General features: G+C 42.4%; 1 protein-coding gene across 6 annotated transcripts in view; it reads right to left on the bottom strand.

Moving 5' to 3' along the window:
• Positions 1-17,860, bottom strand: part of Arhgap28 (Rho GTPase activating protein 28) — a 159,306-nt gene that overhangs the window by 13,685 nt on the left and 127,761 nt on the right. For all 6 annotated transcript variants that reach the window (XM_048363583.1, XM_048363587.1, XM_048363588.1 and 3 more), the window contains 6 exons: positions 17,274-17,416; positions 13,650-13,815; positions 13,457-13,548; positions 10,644-10,721; positions 4,644-4,806; positions 1,127-1,209 (listed from right to left, as the gene is read on the bottom strand). In XM_048363583.1, the coding sequence (XP_048219540.1) occupies positions 1,127-1,209; positions 4,644-4,806; positions 10,644-10,721; positions 13,457-13,548; positions 13,650-13,815; positions 17,274-17,416 (725 nt within the window). The remainder of the gene's footprint in view (positions 1-1,126; positions 1,210-4,643; positions 4,807-10,643; positions 10,722-13,456; positions 13,549-13,649; positions 13,816-17,273; positions 17,417-17,860) is intronic.

Raw genomic sequence — 17,860 nt, 5'->3', positions numbered from 1 at the left:
ATTGCTTTTATCTGTCCTTAATATTTTTATTATCTTTAAGTAGTCGTACAAGGGAGTTACCATTCAACAAAGCGATTTATGAATACGGTGAGTCTTGACCAGTGTCACCTCCCTCCTACCCTTCTTACCCTGCCCTCCCCCGCCCCCCCCCCCCCGCCACTTGTCTTACATTTTGTAGTATATTGAATTGCCTTTCAATTTAGAAATCTGCAACTGGCCAAAGGCAGGAAGATACTAAGTGTAGCTATTGTCAGCGTTAAAAGGGGGGAAAAAAAGATTTGAGAAAGCTGAAAAGTTTGTGGACTCATCAAAATACAGATACTTATCAGAATCTCCAGAAATTTACCAAGAAGACCCAGATCCCAGAAGGAAGCTCCTTGTATTTTTAAGTTTGGATCCCACTATAGGTTTTTTTTTTTTGTTTTACTAACATAGACCAAACAAATAATATAAATAAAGAGAGGGATAACTGGATGAAGAACTATGGAATATGATTCTGCCAAACATTCTTTATATGCTAACAGAGAAATCACCTCTCTGAGCCTCATTTTTGCAATCTGAAAAACAAGATCCTATTTGGTGATTCCTAAAATTCTGACATCTTAGAATTATTAAAACTACTGTCTTCATACATTTTCAGACACAAACATTTTAGAAATTTCATTTAATTCAACGATTTCAAATTTCCTCTTCAAAGACCCCCATTAGAATTCCTTTTTTTTTTTAACAATTAGACTGAAGTGAGGAGCCAAAGATCAATAATGACAGAGTCTTTCTTGTATTTTCTAATTTATGAAATGGTCTCCTTTACTTCTGACACCGTTCCATTTAGGCTTCTCATCTCTGTCTCCCCAATCCTAATACCTAGCATGGCAAGTGATTAGTTGGCTAAAATTCCTTTGATGACTGGAATAAATGAAGCTCACAGGTCCAAGGAGGCATGGAGAATAGAATGGCCCTTCTTCCTGTCCTCCCGGGCAGAGGCAATGGCAGCATGGACTAACAGTAGCTCTTCAGCTTGCTCCGCTGTGCTACGTCCTCACCCCTTACTTCTGTTACCCCAGGTGAGCCATTTCCTCTGAGCAGTACAGGCCCCCGCATAGGTAGTGAGTTCATGGTGACATACCTGGGCGGTGTCTCTGTTGGCATCAGGCAGCGCCATGACCATGAGGTGTAAAGCTTGGAACTGCACTTTGATGTGAGGCCCTCCTGATGAGAAAAGAGAGGTAATCACAGGCTTGAAACAACACAGATGCATCCTGACAGCATTTCCTGCCAACATCTGCTGGCACAGGAGGGCTCTTGACAATTCTGGGTGGCAAGGACTCAGATTTTATGGCCCACAATATAAATTGTTCACTTGGACAAGAGCCTTGGCCTGTCAACTCCCCTTCAATCCCACAATGCTCCTGTGGGAGCATGGCCAATGAGGTTCTGACAGTAATTCTACATTTGTATAACATCTCCTTCTGCAAAGTGCTTTCACAGACCTTGCTGCATGTTTGTGCTATAAGTAGAAGGTTTAGAACTCAATTAAAAAGCAATAAACTTTGTTTCCACACAAGAAAGCAGCAACATACAACTATCAGGAATGTATATTCTAGAATCAGGTTCAAATCCACATCCATTTCTGAGCCACTGCATGAGCTTGGCCAGCTTTATGTATTTATCTTGTGCTGGTACCAGGGCTTGAACTCAGGGCCTTGAGTTCCTTACTTGGCTTTTTCACTCACAACTGGTGCTCTATCACTTCAGCGACATCTCCAGGCTAGCATTTTGCTGGTTAATTGGAGATGATGTCTCACAGAGTTTTCAGCCTGGCTTTGAATCATGATTCTCCAGATCTCAGAGGACTGAGTATATAGGATTACAGGTTTTGGCCACTATTGCCGAACTGGGCAGGTTATTTATCCTTTCATTGTTCCTATTTTACCATCTGTAAAATATGAGAAGTCATCATGTCTAATCTACCTCATAATCCTATATGGCTTGTTTAGGACTAAATGAGTCAATATATCCATGTGATTAACTTAGTACCTGAATTCAGTCATCATATCAAGTATAGGGTATCTTGTTTTGATGACCAATATCACTTACTTGACAGTACTTGGATTTGGGCCTTGTGCTTGCTAGGCAAGTGCTCTAATACTTGAGCCATACCACTAGCCTATTTTGCTTCAGAATCTCAAGTTTTTGCCCAGAACTGGCTTTGAGAGTTCAATACACGTGGTCATTCTTAGACCTTCAACAAGCACTTAGGAAAGGTGACCAGTTATTTTTGGAGACCGTAGGGCATTTTGTTCCTTAAAGACACAAGATGGCGCCATAAAGCTACATTTGTATGTTGTGTTTCTATCTTTGTAGGAAAATCCATAGCCAGTCATGCTGAAAATTCATAGTACACCTGAGACTCCAGACTTTCTTTCATTTCTCTGTATTTTATCCCAAATGGTCTCTTGGTGAGGAGTTCCTGCAGGAATGCACTGCTCTCAAGCTGAAGGAAAATTTACTTCTACTCCATGGCCGACGAGCCATGGGACAGCCGGGGGTCACTTAACACAGTTACATTTTCTACTTGTGGCCTACTCTGGTGATGTTAGTAGGGTGCGGGAGGCTGCGTGTGCCAGTTTGGGAGTGAATGGCAAGTGGACACACCATAGAATAACGCAGCAGTGGGAGGCATATTTACAGGATCTAATTTCAATGTTCTAGCATATGTGGATTTTAGATACTGATGTCAATTTGTAAACTATACTTGACACAGGTCCAGGAGGTCATGGGAAATGGCTACCGTACACTGACAGGAGCTTGTCCTGTCTGAATAGTGGGATGGATCAGGAGGAGCATGTCTCAGTACGAAGCACCAAGACAGATCACACATTATTTTCGTGATCAACTAGAGGCTCAGAGCTGTCTGGAGTCTTTCAATGCAATCTAAAATAGTCTCCAGGTCAAAAAACAAACAATGGATGCAGAAGTAGGCTTGGGCATTTCCTATTTCCCTCAGTTACAGCGAAATTCTGAAGTTCCTTTCACAATTAAAAGTCTACTTTGGCAAATACTCTATTTTCATTTTACTTAGGCAACTTGGCTGACACTGCCTTTTGGTTAATAGTTTTGTAGTTAATTCAGTTAATCTACTCTGGTAGAGAATACTTTTTCCCGAGGTCATTATTTTCCTAGGAAGTTATTAAACTTTTCCTGAAAGTATCTAAAGCCTGACTGTGCTTTAATTGTGTGGCAATTTTGTACCCAAAATGGAAAAGAGAAAATAATTACACAAGTGGGAAACAATCTATGTTTGCTGAACTCCACTGAGTATCAACAGAATAGCTTAAGCTGAGCACTGGTAGCTCATACCTGTGATCCTAGCTACTCAGAAGGCTGAGATCTAAGGATTGAGATTCACAGCCAGACGGGGAAGGAAAGTCTATGAAACTCTAACTCCAAATAACTACTCAAGAGCTGGAAGTGGAGTGGTAGCTCAAGTGGTAGAGTACCAGCCTTGAGCAAAAATACTTAGGAACAGACCCAAGTTCCCAAGTTCAAGCCCCAGTACCAGCACAACAAATTTAACATAAATAAAACATTCTCTTTGTCTGTTATCTTCTCTTTCTAAAGACACAAAGGGCTATTTGGTGAATATGGTTTAATACAGATTTTTTTTAACATTTGGAACTACTAATTTCTAGCACAAAATTTGCCAAGAAGCTTACAATCAATCAGTATTTCCTTTCATTGAGGTTTTAATAATTTCATACTTCTAGTCTACCTTCGGAAGGCTGTAAAAGGTAAATACAGATATCACTTAGGCACACACAGCATTATAAAATTTGAATCTGCAGGTGGCATTTTCAAATTAGAAAATTTCCCATCAAAGCCGGATTGTGACTTTCAGTCTTGCATGTAAGTGTTACCTACAGCTAGCTGAGTGCGGCCCGTGTCTCTCTCATCTGCCTGTGGCCTTTTCCTGACCTGGAAGAAACCCCATCTACTTCACATGCATTAAATACTTAGGCTTGTGACCCTTGTGACCCCATGTTAGCAGTCAGTGCCCACCATCTAACCTCATCTCATTCCTTTCTTGTCACATTCTATGCCACATTCAACCTTTATGATCCAAACGTGTTGAATTACTCCCTGCCTGCCAAACACAGCACAACACACCACCCTGTGCTTTTAATCAGGCACTTCACATGAGATTTAACCTAGGAGACTTTGTCACTTCCAAATCATTATGCGATCCATTATATGGCACCTCATTGGGCCCAAGACCTCGGGTTTAGGGAAGGTGTCCCCCGTGGCACTGTTCTGGCTGATTTCATTCGGTACCCAACACTACCCTGACAAGTAGTTATTATCTGTAATTTAAAGCTTCTGCAGGTGAGGTTCAGAAACTTTGACTGTAAGGCTAATGCATAGTTGCACAGGAATTCAAATCTTAAGAGCCTGGTCGTTCTGCAATTTTCCCTCTGCCCTGTAATGATTATAAAGCTCCTTAAATCATATCTACCAGACTTAAATTCATGAGTACCAGGCTGAACATTTCTATCTTATATCACGTTTCCGGATGCCTCTGTCCTCTGCTGTTTCTGAACAGCCCTCGTCCTTCGGTCTGTTCACAGGGCGCTCCTTCCACTTACTTTCCAGCAGCGTGATGAAGGCGGGGATGTATTCCACTGGGAAGAGGGAGGTGGGCAGCTCTCGGAAAAATGCTTTCAACATGACAGCAGCTTCTCTATGGCACATTTTATCCCATTTAAATTTATCAGCATTAAATTTGGCATCCAGTTCTTCACGGTATTGCTGAAAACCAAGGAAGACAGCCAAGAGTCAACAACTGTTACCACTTCAGTCTTTTTGCCCCCTCTGAAGTCTGCTACCATTTCTACACAAACCATTTCTGATCAGGAAGTATCATCTTCCAAATCTTTTTCCAACATAATTAATGAGAACTGAAATAGCTGTGTGTAAATAAATTTTTGAATCAGCATTTTTAAAATCATCTTGACCTTAAATGGCTAATTCTACACAATGATAAAAGTTCCTTAAGGCTCCTAGTTTATTTCTGTGGCTTTGGCAGGACATCCCCACCCCCACAGGACAAATGCGCTGTTGACAAAGCCTCCACTCCTTCTTCCCCAATCCCTCTGCCACCCGCATCTCCATTTCCAAATTAGACCAAGAAGGAGCACCTCTCAGCAAGTTCCCATGTACAATGAGAGCAGCCCAGCAAAGAAACTCTGACCTCACCCATGCAGGCAGCCTGATGACATCTTCTTGGAGCAGATACAGCAAAATTTTATGCCAACACACACACACACACACACACACTCACACACACGTATACCTATGACACACCCACGCAGCCATGCACAACACAAGCATACATACATGCATGCCCACACCCATACCCCCTACAGGTCTGCATGCAACATACCCATGCACCCCCACACACATGCACAATACAAGCACATACACATGCATACCCACACATATGCATGCATGCATGCGCGCGCGCGCGCACACACACACACACACACACACACACACACAATGCCTGACGCATTTCCTAAGGTTTGGAACACAGTGTACACACCCCTAAGAAAAAAAGAACAAGCACTAAGCCTTCTTAAATTCTACTTTGCTTATGATTTTTACATTGCTAACTCATCTGATATATCCACTCTGTTCCTTCACCGAAGTCAAACTTGGGTTCCGCTGTTCCCTGAACCACATGGTTTACCCACAGGTATCTGTAATGGGTACCTGGAAGTGATTTGTTTTGTTCTTTACAAGAAGCCAGGGTCAGTTTGTGTCTTGCAGCTTTTCCTACCAAGATCAGCTCATTACCATAGGGCTGCAATGCTCACACAGTTCCCAGTCTGGAGAACACAGCTCCCCGGCAAGAGGAGTTTCTTCTAAGCTGCTCTGATTCTGACCCAGCCATCCTCTAGCCCTTGCTGATGACATCAAAGGACAGAAAGAACAGTTTCTTTTTGTCCTGCAACCTAAAAGGAATACTACAGCTAATCACATGGGCCTTAGCTGAAAAATGAACTTGATAGAGCTTTGCAATACAGAAAACCCATCCTAGAATGGACAAGACCACATGTCTGAGTGGGCCCAGTGGTGGGGGCGAGGGGAAGAGTGCCTGTGATCCTTGCTGTGCCTTTAGGAACAGGCAGATGGAAGGAAGTGTTTGGAGCTTGGGCTTGAGGCTCTATAAGGAGTTCACTGGCCATCAAGGGAACACACAGGGCCCTGGATAGACAATTGCTCATGACACAGATGCTTGGAGAGCCAGGGTTTCTGAGGAGCCACGGCCAGGTTAGTGCTGCTGGGACAAGGACAGGGCACGGGGAGCTGATCAGAGCCACACAAGGGGTACTGCATCCCGACGGCATGGGTATGAACTGCAAAACCACCTGGCATGTCTCTGAGTAAGGGAGTGACAAGGAGAGATTTATCCTTCCTGATGGCAGTCAGAAGAATTTTTTTCAGCAATGTGGCACTTGGTGTGAGGCAGGTGAAGGGAGAGGCAGCAGGCCAGGCTGTTGAGGATCAGTAACAGTAACTATGAGTCAAAGGGAGAAATGTTCATCCAATGTCAGGGGGCTTTGACCAGCAGGGCGGAGACTATGTATCTCAAGAAACTACAAGAAAAGATTTGAATATCTTCATCACAAAGAAATGATAACTGTTGAGGAACACGTATATGCCTATCCCAGCAAAATCACTGTACAATGCATATGTATCTAAACAACATGGTATCAAACAAATGTGTGTCATTTTCTATGTATCAATCGAAACTGAAAGTTTATAGATGACTTCCCTGGAATGAAACGGGATGTCACTGAAGTGCCAGACTTTTAAGTCAGGCCCCACTTTACCACGTGAACCCCACTTTACCACGTGAACCTGAGATAAGCAGGCCCTGTGAGCAGACCCAGGACAAGCCCGTTAGGGCCCAGTCGGTCTAGAACTCTAACGAATGGGAATGCTTAACTCTAACCACCCCTAGAATACCTCGAGCCCTGAGCCAATCAGATTTGTACCGTAATCTTGCTTGCTTAAACACCTGATTGCTGTAACTTTGTCTTTTGCCTTTATAAGCTCTGTATAATTGCAGCTCGAGACTCCCTCCTAACCTCCGCTGTGTCGGTGGGTAGGACGAGGCCCAAGTTGCAGCTCACTTAAATAAAGCCTTGCCTTGCTTTTGCATTTTGGAACGTCTGAGTCTCAGTGGCCTTCTTGGTGGTGGTTTCACGACTTGGCACAACATCATCACATGCTCACAGAGTACGTGTGGCATGGGGTCGGGGGGTGGGGAGGGGGGTTGTTCAGGACACACAGCTGCTTGTGCTGTCTCCTACTCTTACTTCTGACCTACCTTCAGTGTCATTTCTGTGGAGACCCCATCTGTGGGAGGTATACTAAAATGTCATCTTACCTTGATAGACAGATAAACAATATCCTGATTTGGTTCCAACAAGAGAAGGCTGGAAAAGCCAGGCACCCTGTGTCAACCTAGCTACTCAGGAGGCTGAGATCTAGGACTCGAGGATGAAGATTTGAAGGGCAGGACGGTCCATAAGACGCTTATCTCAAATTAACCACAAAAAGCCAAAACTTCAGCTGTGGCTGAAGTGGTAAGGTGCTAGCTTTCAGACAGAAAATACCAAGGGACAATGTCCAGGCCCTAAATTCAAGCCCTGGCAGTGGCACAAAACAAAGCCAAAAAGAGCAAACTGGAGCCTATGAGCATAGCTCATATACAGTGACCCCAAATGGGAAATCTCAGAAGCATGGTGTGAATTTACCTGGCCAAAGGCAGAACACCGAAAGACTAAAGGATCCATGTTTTGTGTCTATGGTTACCAAGAAAAGAGGTGGGTTCAGAAATCTTGTCCTTAGATCCTCTTTAAGCTCAAATGTAGCTTGCTTCAATTTCTCTTACTCTATCTTTTTTTCTTCTTCCCCCTCCCTCCCTCCCGCCCTCCCTCTCTCCACTCTCTCCACTCTCTCCTCACCCCCTTGCTTTTCCTTCCTACCTCCATCTTTAATCTGTCCCAGTACTGGTGCTTGAACTCAGGGCCTTGTACTCTTGCTTTGTGTTCAAGGCCGGCACTCATACGCAGCCTACTTGAGTTTCTGAGGCTCTGTCACACAGATGCAAACCACAGGCCTGTAGCCACCAACTTAGGAGAAACCAGCACATGGGTAACATAGCTACAAAGCATTTAGAGCTGCTGCTGAAGAATGGAAATGAGTCAGGAAGAAAACCTTGTGTGTCAAACACTCTGCCTTCCATCATATACACCCTCGGTGCAGGGCTCCAATTTCTGCAATGTTTTGAAAGAAAATACTTGAATACACAAAGCATTCAATTAGTTCCAAATGCTCTGTAGCCTCAAATATGAAAAGTGACTTCACACTTGTGTCTGGTTGGCTATAAATTCTAGCAGCTTCTTCTCAGGACTGCAGCCTGATCATCTTATCAAGCATCTAAATCAGAGCCTGCCTGGGCCGTCACCCCTACTGGTTGGTGATATTTACTTGACACAAATTCAATGCCAACAGAGGGTTTTTAAAAAATGACTTTCTCTAAGCATGTTCTAAGAAAAAGTCCAATGGATGAAATTACAAGTAAAACCAAAAGCAACCAGACAACCAAACAACCAAACAACCAACCAACAAAGCATCCAAACAAAGTAAGGTTGTCTTGGAGTTGAATAAAGGAAAGGAATGAAGACCCCTTCAACACATCACATCACAATGCCTCTCACTGACGTTCTGTCTCTGTTCGCTGGCCCAGATTTCTTTCACATTGGTTTCGCTGGAGCTCGAATCATGAAACATCTGGATCGCATTCCCCCCCCCCAACCCCCGTTGGCTAACAAGCAGTGAAATAAATAGGCTGACACGATACAAAACAGAGTAGGGGCAAAGAGACTTTGACCTAAATGTGGTTCAGGAATGCATGTGCCTGTAAAAGCACTCTGAAGGATGATTATTAGTCTTCGGTAAGCGTTTTTTAAGCAGTAAGAATGACTCCACTTTGAGTCTCTGATTGTACTAATAATCAACCAAACTGAAATCCTTTTTGGAATTAGGACAGATTGCCGGGCACCAATGGCTCATGCCTGTAATCCTAGCTACTCAGGAGGCTGTGATCTGAGGATCTCAGTTTGAAGTCAGCCTGGGCAGGAAAGTCTGGGAGACTCTAATTATCCACCAACAAGCTTGAAGTGGAGCTGTGACTCAATAGAGTACCATTTTTGAGCTGTAAAGCTAAGAGACATTGCCCAGGTCCTGAGTTCAAGCCCCAGTACTAGCAACAAAACAAAACAAAAAAGAACAAAAACCAAAAAACAGAATTAGGATAGATTTACTTGGAAGTATATCTAAGAACCAAATACATAGAAAATTGGAACAAAAGCAAATTTAACTTAGAAGGCGTAACTCTTAAGGAGTCTCTGGGAATTAACATGCCTTCCAAAAGAACTTGTGCCAGTATTTAGCCAACTCCTTTCTCAGGGAAAGTCCTAACATGTCTTGATTACTGTCACTAGTGAGCCCCTTGTGCCCTGCTCCAATCTGCCTTCAGAACTCGCCATGTTCTGTCGCACTCTCCCAAGCTGCCAGTCCCATGGCTGGGTATGGGGAGAGTACAAGACCTAGCTCATTCTGTCCTGTGCAGGATTCCTTGATGGGAGGGAATTGTTGGGTTTGCATTGTGGGCTGAGCCCCTTCCATTTTTTGGAAATGCCAGGCTCCAATAGCTCTGTGTTAATCTACCTTGCATGGGCTCTCTGCAGGAGCCCAAGGATGCAGCCTGTTCTGTTTTTGTGACAAAGTCCTGAGATTCCTCAGACAAAAAAAATCAACCCCTCTCCCCCAAATCATGTACAAAGTGAATTGCTGAAGTGATACCTTCTTTTGGTCCCAAGAAAAATAACTCATGGATTTATCATTTAACCCCTTAGCCGGAGTGACCCAAGAACAGGTACTAGCTCTTCACTTTGTGTACCCATCAGGAGATGCACTAGGATGTGCTTACTGAAAATTTGTGGAAAAAGCTCCATTTCCCAATGACCCTTCTTTGCAGTGTTCCATTGAGCCCACTATCTGATGGAAGTCAGATGGCAGAGTGAATGGATTCACAGGCTTGGATGACGAGTGGGGTTATACGTAGGCACTAACATTTCCATAAATGGAATTGGGTTTTACAACAGCTGAGTGAGTATTTCAGAGGTTACAGTCATTGCTAAAAATTCTTCAAGAACTTCAACTAAAAAGAGAAGCAAAAGAGCAGCTGGTAATGGAAAGAAGGGTTCCTATGCTCTTGGCTGGGTGATTTACATGACCAAGATGAACACAACAAACTGGTGTGGTTAACCCCAGTGACAGGGCAATGAACTACTTAAATGAAAAGCAACAACAGTCTGCAATACGGAATGGGTATTATAGACTTAGAACCTACTGTTTTGTTTTTTAATTTAGAAACATCATGGAAAGGTACTAAAGAATCACTAGAGAGTCAAATAAATAAGGACAATGACAGATGAGATTCCTGCTGCTCATTTACTAGCTCTAACCAGCTTAGATAGCTAACCAGGAATAGAGAAAATGTTGGGTACCTTGACTTTGGCAGTACATCCTGAAAGTCGAAAAATTCCTTCAGACTCCAGACCTGATTCTTCAACTTTCTCAAAAAACTAGAAGGCAATGATATATTACCAATTAAGTATGTATACATAACTATAAACATCTGAAATCCAAACAGTGATGATAATAACTGATACATTACCGAGCCTGCATATATGCCTGGTACTTGAAGGCCTTGGTAAATGTTCACAACCACCTATAAGGTCAACATCATCCTCCAATTTGCAAATGAGCAAATCTCTACTACAGCCATTCCACAGCATTCCCAATAGATCCATCTCATAACATAGGAAGTAACACTGACTCAAGTGTGAACTCTTAACCACTTATAATATGCTGCCACTTAACCAACTTTAAGATTGGATTATTGTATATCTTTCTGCAAACTGAACAGTAAGAAATATTTCTAAGTCTATCATCCTTTGTGAATACCACCCTGGTTAAGAACCTGCAGGAGAGGTCGGGCACAGGTAGCTCATGCCTGTAATCCTGGCTACCATTCTTGGGTGAGATCTGAGAATCATTGTTGGAAGCCAGCCCAAGCTGACAAATCTGAGAGGCTCTTATCACCAATTAGCCAGCAATACCTGGAAGTACAGGTAAAGCTCAAACGGTAGGGCACCCAGCTGTAAGTAAGTGTTCATAGTTCAAGCTCCAGTACCTCTACATAAAAAATAAAACAGAAAGGAAGGGAAAGGAAAGGAAGGGAAGAGAAGGGAAGGGAATAAAAAAGAAAAGGAAAGGAAAGGAAAAAGGAAAGGGAAGGAGGGAAAAAGGAAAGGAAAGGAAAGACACACACACAAACACACACACACACAGAGCGAGAGAGAGAGAGAGAGAGCGCAAAAGAGAGAAAGAGCGAGCTTGTAGGAATTCTAGAAGTCCAAAGAAGGATCTAGCTAGAAATTAGGGAAGTTAATGACTCTCATGAGTTCTTGTGAGATGATGAATGTTAACCTTAATAAGCTGTCTGGGCAATGCACATCAGTCCCAGTTTTTCAGTTCTTCACACATATTTGCTCACTTCATCTTGGCAATCATGAATTAAGTACTATTATTCTCCCCAGCTACTACTGGCGTTAAAGGCACTGAGAAAATGAATAATCTGTCCAAGTTCACAGGGTGACAGGGATTTTAGCATCTCTGCTCCATGATTCTTGGCACTGAGGTAATTCTTTAGAAGATAGAGAGATATTTAGGAAGAAGAAACACAAGCATGAGAGGCTTCTCCCACAGGAAGTGCAAGAGTACTAATCTCACTGTCTTCAATGAAATCAGCAGTAATACAACTAACACTACAGTTACTATCGGGAAAGAAATCTATATTTAATTTGGCATTTATTGAGCATCTTCTGTTTAAGTTCATTTTCAGAGTTCTGAGCTAGGCTTCGTAATGGCATGATATTATAATGTGTCAATGTTTTTAATATATCATTTAAAAACTTCTTTTTAAAATTCAACGGAGTTTGTGGTTAAGATCTTGGAATTTCACTTATTTTTATGACCTAAAACACATTAATTTTTTTTATTACCTCTAAGTAGTTATACAGAGGAGGTGCCATTTAGCAAAGCTTATGAATACAGTGCACCTTGATCAGGGTCACCCCCTTCCCATTCTCACACCCCTTCAACTGGCCCCTTCCCTTACTTTTCTTAATTTTGTAGTATATAGTATGACATTTTAATTGTGCCACTGGATGTCAGTGTTGAATAAATGTTGTCTATAAAACAAACCTAAAAGTGGGACTGGGAATATAGCTTAATGGTAGAGTGCTTGCCTAGCATGCATGAAGCCCTAGGTTCAATTCCTCAGTACCAGATAAACAGAAAAGGCCGGAAGTGGCGCCATGACTCAAGTGATAGAGCACTAGCCTTGAGCAAAAGAAGCCAGGGACAATGCTCAGGTCCTGAGTTCAAGCCCCAGGACTGGGAAAACAACAACAATAACAACAAGTAAATAAGTAAATCAGCAAGTGCAATGATATTCACAGACAAAGTCACATCAGATAGTTGAGATAAGGTTATTTAAAAAACTTCTTTTCATTCTTTTTGTCTAATTGTATCCCATTTGCCCAATCACAAGCTGATTTTTAGACTTTATTAACCTTTGGAACATCTATAAAATTATCACACATATACACATAAAAAATCAGCTTCTGGTATCTTTCAGCACACATGATCCACAGATACACTGTTAATAATTCATGGTCATCTTTATCCAGATAGAATAATCAAATACAAAGACACACAGATATACATACATGTGTGTATACATACATATACATATATATGTAGAATCTGAACAAGTAATGGACAAAACAGAACTGAAGGAAGCAGTGAGACAGAACATCCATGCCCATTATTTGATGGATACAATGCAGCCAGACTGCTAGGGTGTGCACATGGCATGTCCCCAGGGCTTCATGTGTTGGGAGCTGGGGTGGCAGAGCCCAGGAGAAATCGTTACTGGGCCTTTCCCCCTATGGCTTTCTGGCGCTCTCTCCTTCTCCCAGCACTGCAGGGTCCCACAGTGAGGCAGCCCGGAGGCTTTCCATAGGGCAGCAGGAGGCTTCACAGTGCCTATCCTCACAGGAATGAAAACTGGGTTGGTTCAGAAGCCAAATAGTATAAGCCCTTAGAGGCCATTTTGAGGATGCGTTGAGGAGAGCTGAAGATCAGGAGGATCTGTCTGATAACTAGAAGGGCTTCTGTGTCAGGAAAACTCATCACCAGGTTTAGAAAGAAACAATCTGTATTCATTCCTCAGTCATCTGCAGTTACTCACTTTTTGTAGTACAAAGGGGACTTTCACTCCAGGATCTTTCTTCCGATCATTTTCCAGGAGAACTGTAAGTGGAACTCCAAAAATCCCATTGTCTTTGTTACACAATAGGCAAGGGAGAAAGAAAAAGGAATTAGAAAAGCACTCTCTTATTCTAGTGTATCACATCATAATCAGAAGGCTCAGTCTTAGTTACCTCGCCCTTTTACTTTCTCTGTTTTGCTTCTTTTTAGCTGAATTCTGAAGGCGTCAAAAAAGGCAGTCAATTCAATCAGAGAGAGATGGCGGATTTTCTTCATGTCTTCTGCAGACAGGTCTCCTGCTTCAGTTAACCCAAATCTGGTTTTTTGTACAAAAAATTTCTGTAATGGAGAGTGATGACAGTTAGTTTCTTATAGCAAGAATGTTATTAGACCTTCATTTAAATGCCACTTGGATATTTGAAATGTGTGTATGAAAACATGATCTTTGCAGAAAGTCTCATAGGAGCATAAGAATATGTTTTGAATAACATTTGCAGCTTTCTATCATTCTAATTAGAAGTAAACTAGTAATGCAATCTGAAGGTTATAACACTGTTGCAGAAACTGCCTTCCCATAAGAAGCAACCTGGGTGGCCAAACACCACACATGCCAAACATCACATGGAATGCGCATGGCATGGACTCTTAATCTGGATTATGCGCAGAACATGCATTCAAGACCACACACACAGGTATATCCCAGGAGAGCTTGGAGCAGATGTTTGGGGGGGAGAATCTCCTTAAATCAGGCTTTAAGTGTTGAAAGACACTTCTATTTCCTCAGTTGTGGGGCTTGAACTCAAGGCCTAGGCACTGTCCCTGAGCTTCTTTTGCTGAAGGCTAGCACTCTACCTCTTGAGTCACAGCACCACTTCTGGCATTTCTTGTTTATGTGGTAAGATGAATTGAACCCAGGGCTTTGTGCATGTGAGGCAAGCACGCTATCCCTAAGTCGCCATTCCCAGCCTCAAAAGACACTTAATAGTCTCTCGATCAAGACTGGTAATACATGCTTGCTGAAATGGCAGTTATTCTATCTTAAGTATCAAAGCTAGGTCTTGGCATGGTGGTTCATACTCATAATTCTAGTCACAGAAGCAGAGATGGGAGGACCACCATTCAAGGCCAGCCTGAACAGAAAGACAGCAAACCCCTTTCTCTTTTATGGTGATGTGTGTCCACAACCTCAGTTACGAGGATGCAGATATGAAGACCATAGGCTTACGCCAGCCCTAGGCAGGCCTGCAAGGCCCTAGATGAAAAACAACTAGGACAGAAAAGGGCTGGGAACATGGCTTAAGTGCCTGCTTGCTAGGTGCAAGGTACTGAGTTTTAGCCCCAGTACTGAAAAGCAAATCAAATTTAGGTGACTCTAAATTCTTAAGAATGCAAAATTCACAGGAAAGATAAATAATCTTATCCTTTGGATGACAATGATACTACTATAGTCTCCATTTTCACATTGAGAAACAAAATATACAACCTCCCTCCCCCAATACTTCAGCAATCTGGACATGTGAAGTTTAAGCAATAAACAAAAGAAATTTTAAAGTAATATCCATAGGTATATTTTCTCTCAGAAACTCTGGATTGAAAAATACACTAGAGCAGAACAATGCATCGTTTTATGTTCCAGGCTGGACATGGGGCTCATGGTACAGGGCTGGTTGACACCGGCTCTGGCTTCCGTCTTCAGCAGCACAGAACCAAGAACACCGTTTCCAGAGGACTTTGCGACTTGGAGGTCCCATGAAGCTATTACTATCTACTCATTTATTCATTATTGTTTCTTCACTGGAACTCACACTTACTTAAAAGTAAGTGTGTGAAACAATACACTGTAGAATAGGGTTTAGGGCATGCCTGAGGCTTAATTCTGTTACCTTCTTCCTGAGAACATGGCCCTCCATGTTATGTTATGTTAATAACAGCAGTATGAACGATGGAACAATTACTGTGCGGGGAACCCTTTACAAGTTCTTCATCACAGGCTGACCTGCGCTCAGGTGAGCCAAGCCTTAGTGGGACCCGGTTTGGATGAGGAGCTGGGAGCCAGCATTCTCTTGTGGGGATGGCTCTCCACAAGGATTCCCATAGCTTCCATCTTCTCCCCAGAGCACAGCTGTACCTTGCGACATGGAGACTGTTTAAGGACCACACAGGGTTTAGAGTTGGACACATTCAGGTTTGAACCCTGTGGGGTTCAGACACGTTTCTTGGCTTCCTCAAGCCTCGGTTTTCCTATCTGTAGGATAGGAGTGGTCAGAAGGATCCACCTTACAAGGAAGGCCTGTGCAGCATCAGGTTTGTAAAAGGTATTCAGTGAGCCCCAGAGTTCTTGCCATCTTCTTCCTCCCCTGTGTCACAATTGTCTGGAAATGGTCCTGCTGCTGGTTGAGAAAGTCTGCATCTAGGGGACTCATTCCTTTGGCTCAGGAGCTACCTGTGCCCTGTCTTCCCCCTGCCACCTCTGATCATCAGAGTGTTTAGGACTCCACAGAATGGGCTATTCACACATTGCTTTCACTTAATGAACAGCAATCAGATCCATGTAGCATTTCTACATTAGGCTGTCAGGATATAACATCCTAAATATATATAATGAGACCTTCTTTCAGGATGAAGAGTACAGAATTATTTACAAAGTACAGAATTATTATTTACTTATCTTGGAATAATACAATTCTTCTACTGCTTCTTTTTTTCTTTTTGTCCTGGGGTTTAATGTTACACTCAGGACTCACACTCGCTATGCAGGCACTCAGTCCCCTCAGCCATGTGCTCAGTTCTTTGGTGCTTCTGTTATTTTTTCCAGCAGGATCTCATGTTTTTTCCCAGGACAGTCTTAGACTGTGACCCTCCCGCCTGTGTCTCCTGTGGGCCTGTGATGACCAACACACTAGGATGAGATGGGTTCTCACTGCTTTTTCTGGGCTAGCCTCAAACAACGGTCTTTCAGTCACTACCTCCTAAGATGCTATAGTTTATAACATTTATAGTGTGTAAGCCACCATGCCTAGTTATTTGTAATATTATACATTCTTGAATTTGTTTTTTCTGAGTTGTGTCTGTCCTATGTGCTGTCCCTTGTTATTATGACAAAACTTTCAGTAGGAGCCCCTTCAGTTATATGATGTACGGGATGCAATACGTAAAGCTAGGGTCTTCAGTGACTTGCATATGAAGTAAGGTTATGAACTACAAGAAAAATCACAATGAAGGCCATAACCTCATTTCCTCTGTGCTTTGGATTTGAAATGATGTCCAAAGGCCCATGTTTTAGCATCTCCATCACCAGCCGATGGAACTATTGGAATGAGGTGGAGCCTTTAAGAGGCATAGTTCGGGGAAGGAAGTTAGACCAACGCAGATGTATCCTTGAAAGGGACATTGGGGTTCTAAACACTTCCTGTTTCTTCTCTCTTTATTTCCTATTCACTGTGAGGTGAGCAGCTTGCTCCTTCTTTGCTCCTGCCATGATGTGCTATTTTACCACAGGCCCAAGAGAAGTGAGTGAACTTACCAGAAACTGAAACCTTCAGAACTATGGGTCAAAATAAACATTTCCTCATTTTAAGTTGATTCATGACTTATCCTCAACCTGTTCCTGGAGCTGCAAAGCACAGCTAGGCAAGCGGTGCACAGAATAACAGATGATGTCCCAGTTTCCCCTCCCTGCATGGTGTTTGCAGCCCTGAAGCCCAATATTTACACAGAGATTAAAAGACAATTCTTGTCAGGGCCATTAGGAAACTCACATTAAGCTACTGGTTGGATCAAGGGAAGTTTTCACTTACAGTTAAAGCACACTCTTCTTTCTTAATTTCAGACTTCTTATACTTATTTCTTTTGGGAGCATCTGTAATCATTTCTGAGTAAGATATTTCAAAGGACAGCTCTTCAACCTCTGCTGGAATGTTCTTCTCTAGATAATCACCATCTTAAAAAGCAAGAGAAATGTAATGTCCATCTCATTTAGTCAATCAATATACCATTTACTATAAAATAAGCACTAAATCTCTGCAGGGTAACTGACACACTATGGAATGTGTGAAACATCAGACTCCTGGAGCTCAGTGTGCAATGAACGACGTGTTGTCATCAGAGGCCCTAGGATCACAGTTTCTGTCATTATCTAAGCAAACTTACAATTTAAATGATTTTTACGTTTTTATGTTTTTATGAAGGTTGCTGAGGATTATTTAGTAGAAAATCCTAAAGCAGGGTATTTGTATATATTCGATATTAAAATTATATTAAAGTAATTCCATTATTTTTATGGAAAACTGGAAGCTTGAAGCCAATGAAAGGGTATGTGGTGGTTGGGATCCTGCTCAAAGTCTCTCTACTTTTGCTCCTTTGTTTTGTTTTTTCCAAACTCCGG

Source organism: Perognathus longimembris, chromosome 15 (assembly GCF_023159225.1).
Source record: "Perognathus longimembris pacificus isolate PPM17 chromosome 15, ASM2315922v1, whole genome shotgun sequence".
Classification (NCBI taxonomy): domain Eukaryota; kingdom Metazoa; phylum Chordata; class Mammalia; order Rodentia; family Heteromyidae; genus Perognathus; species Perognathus longimembris.
This window is presented reverse-complemented; position numbering and strand designations above follow the sequence as displayed.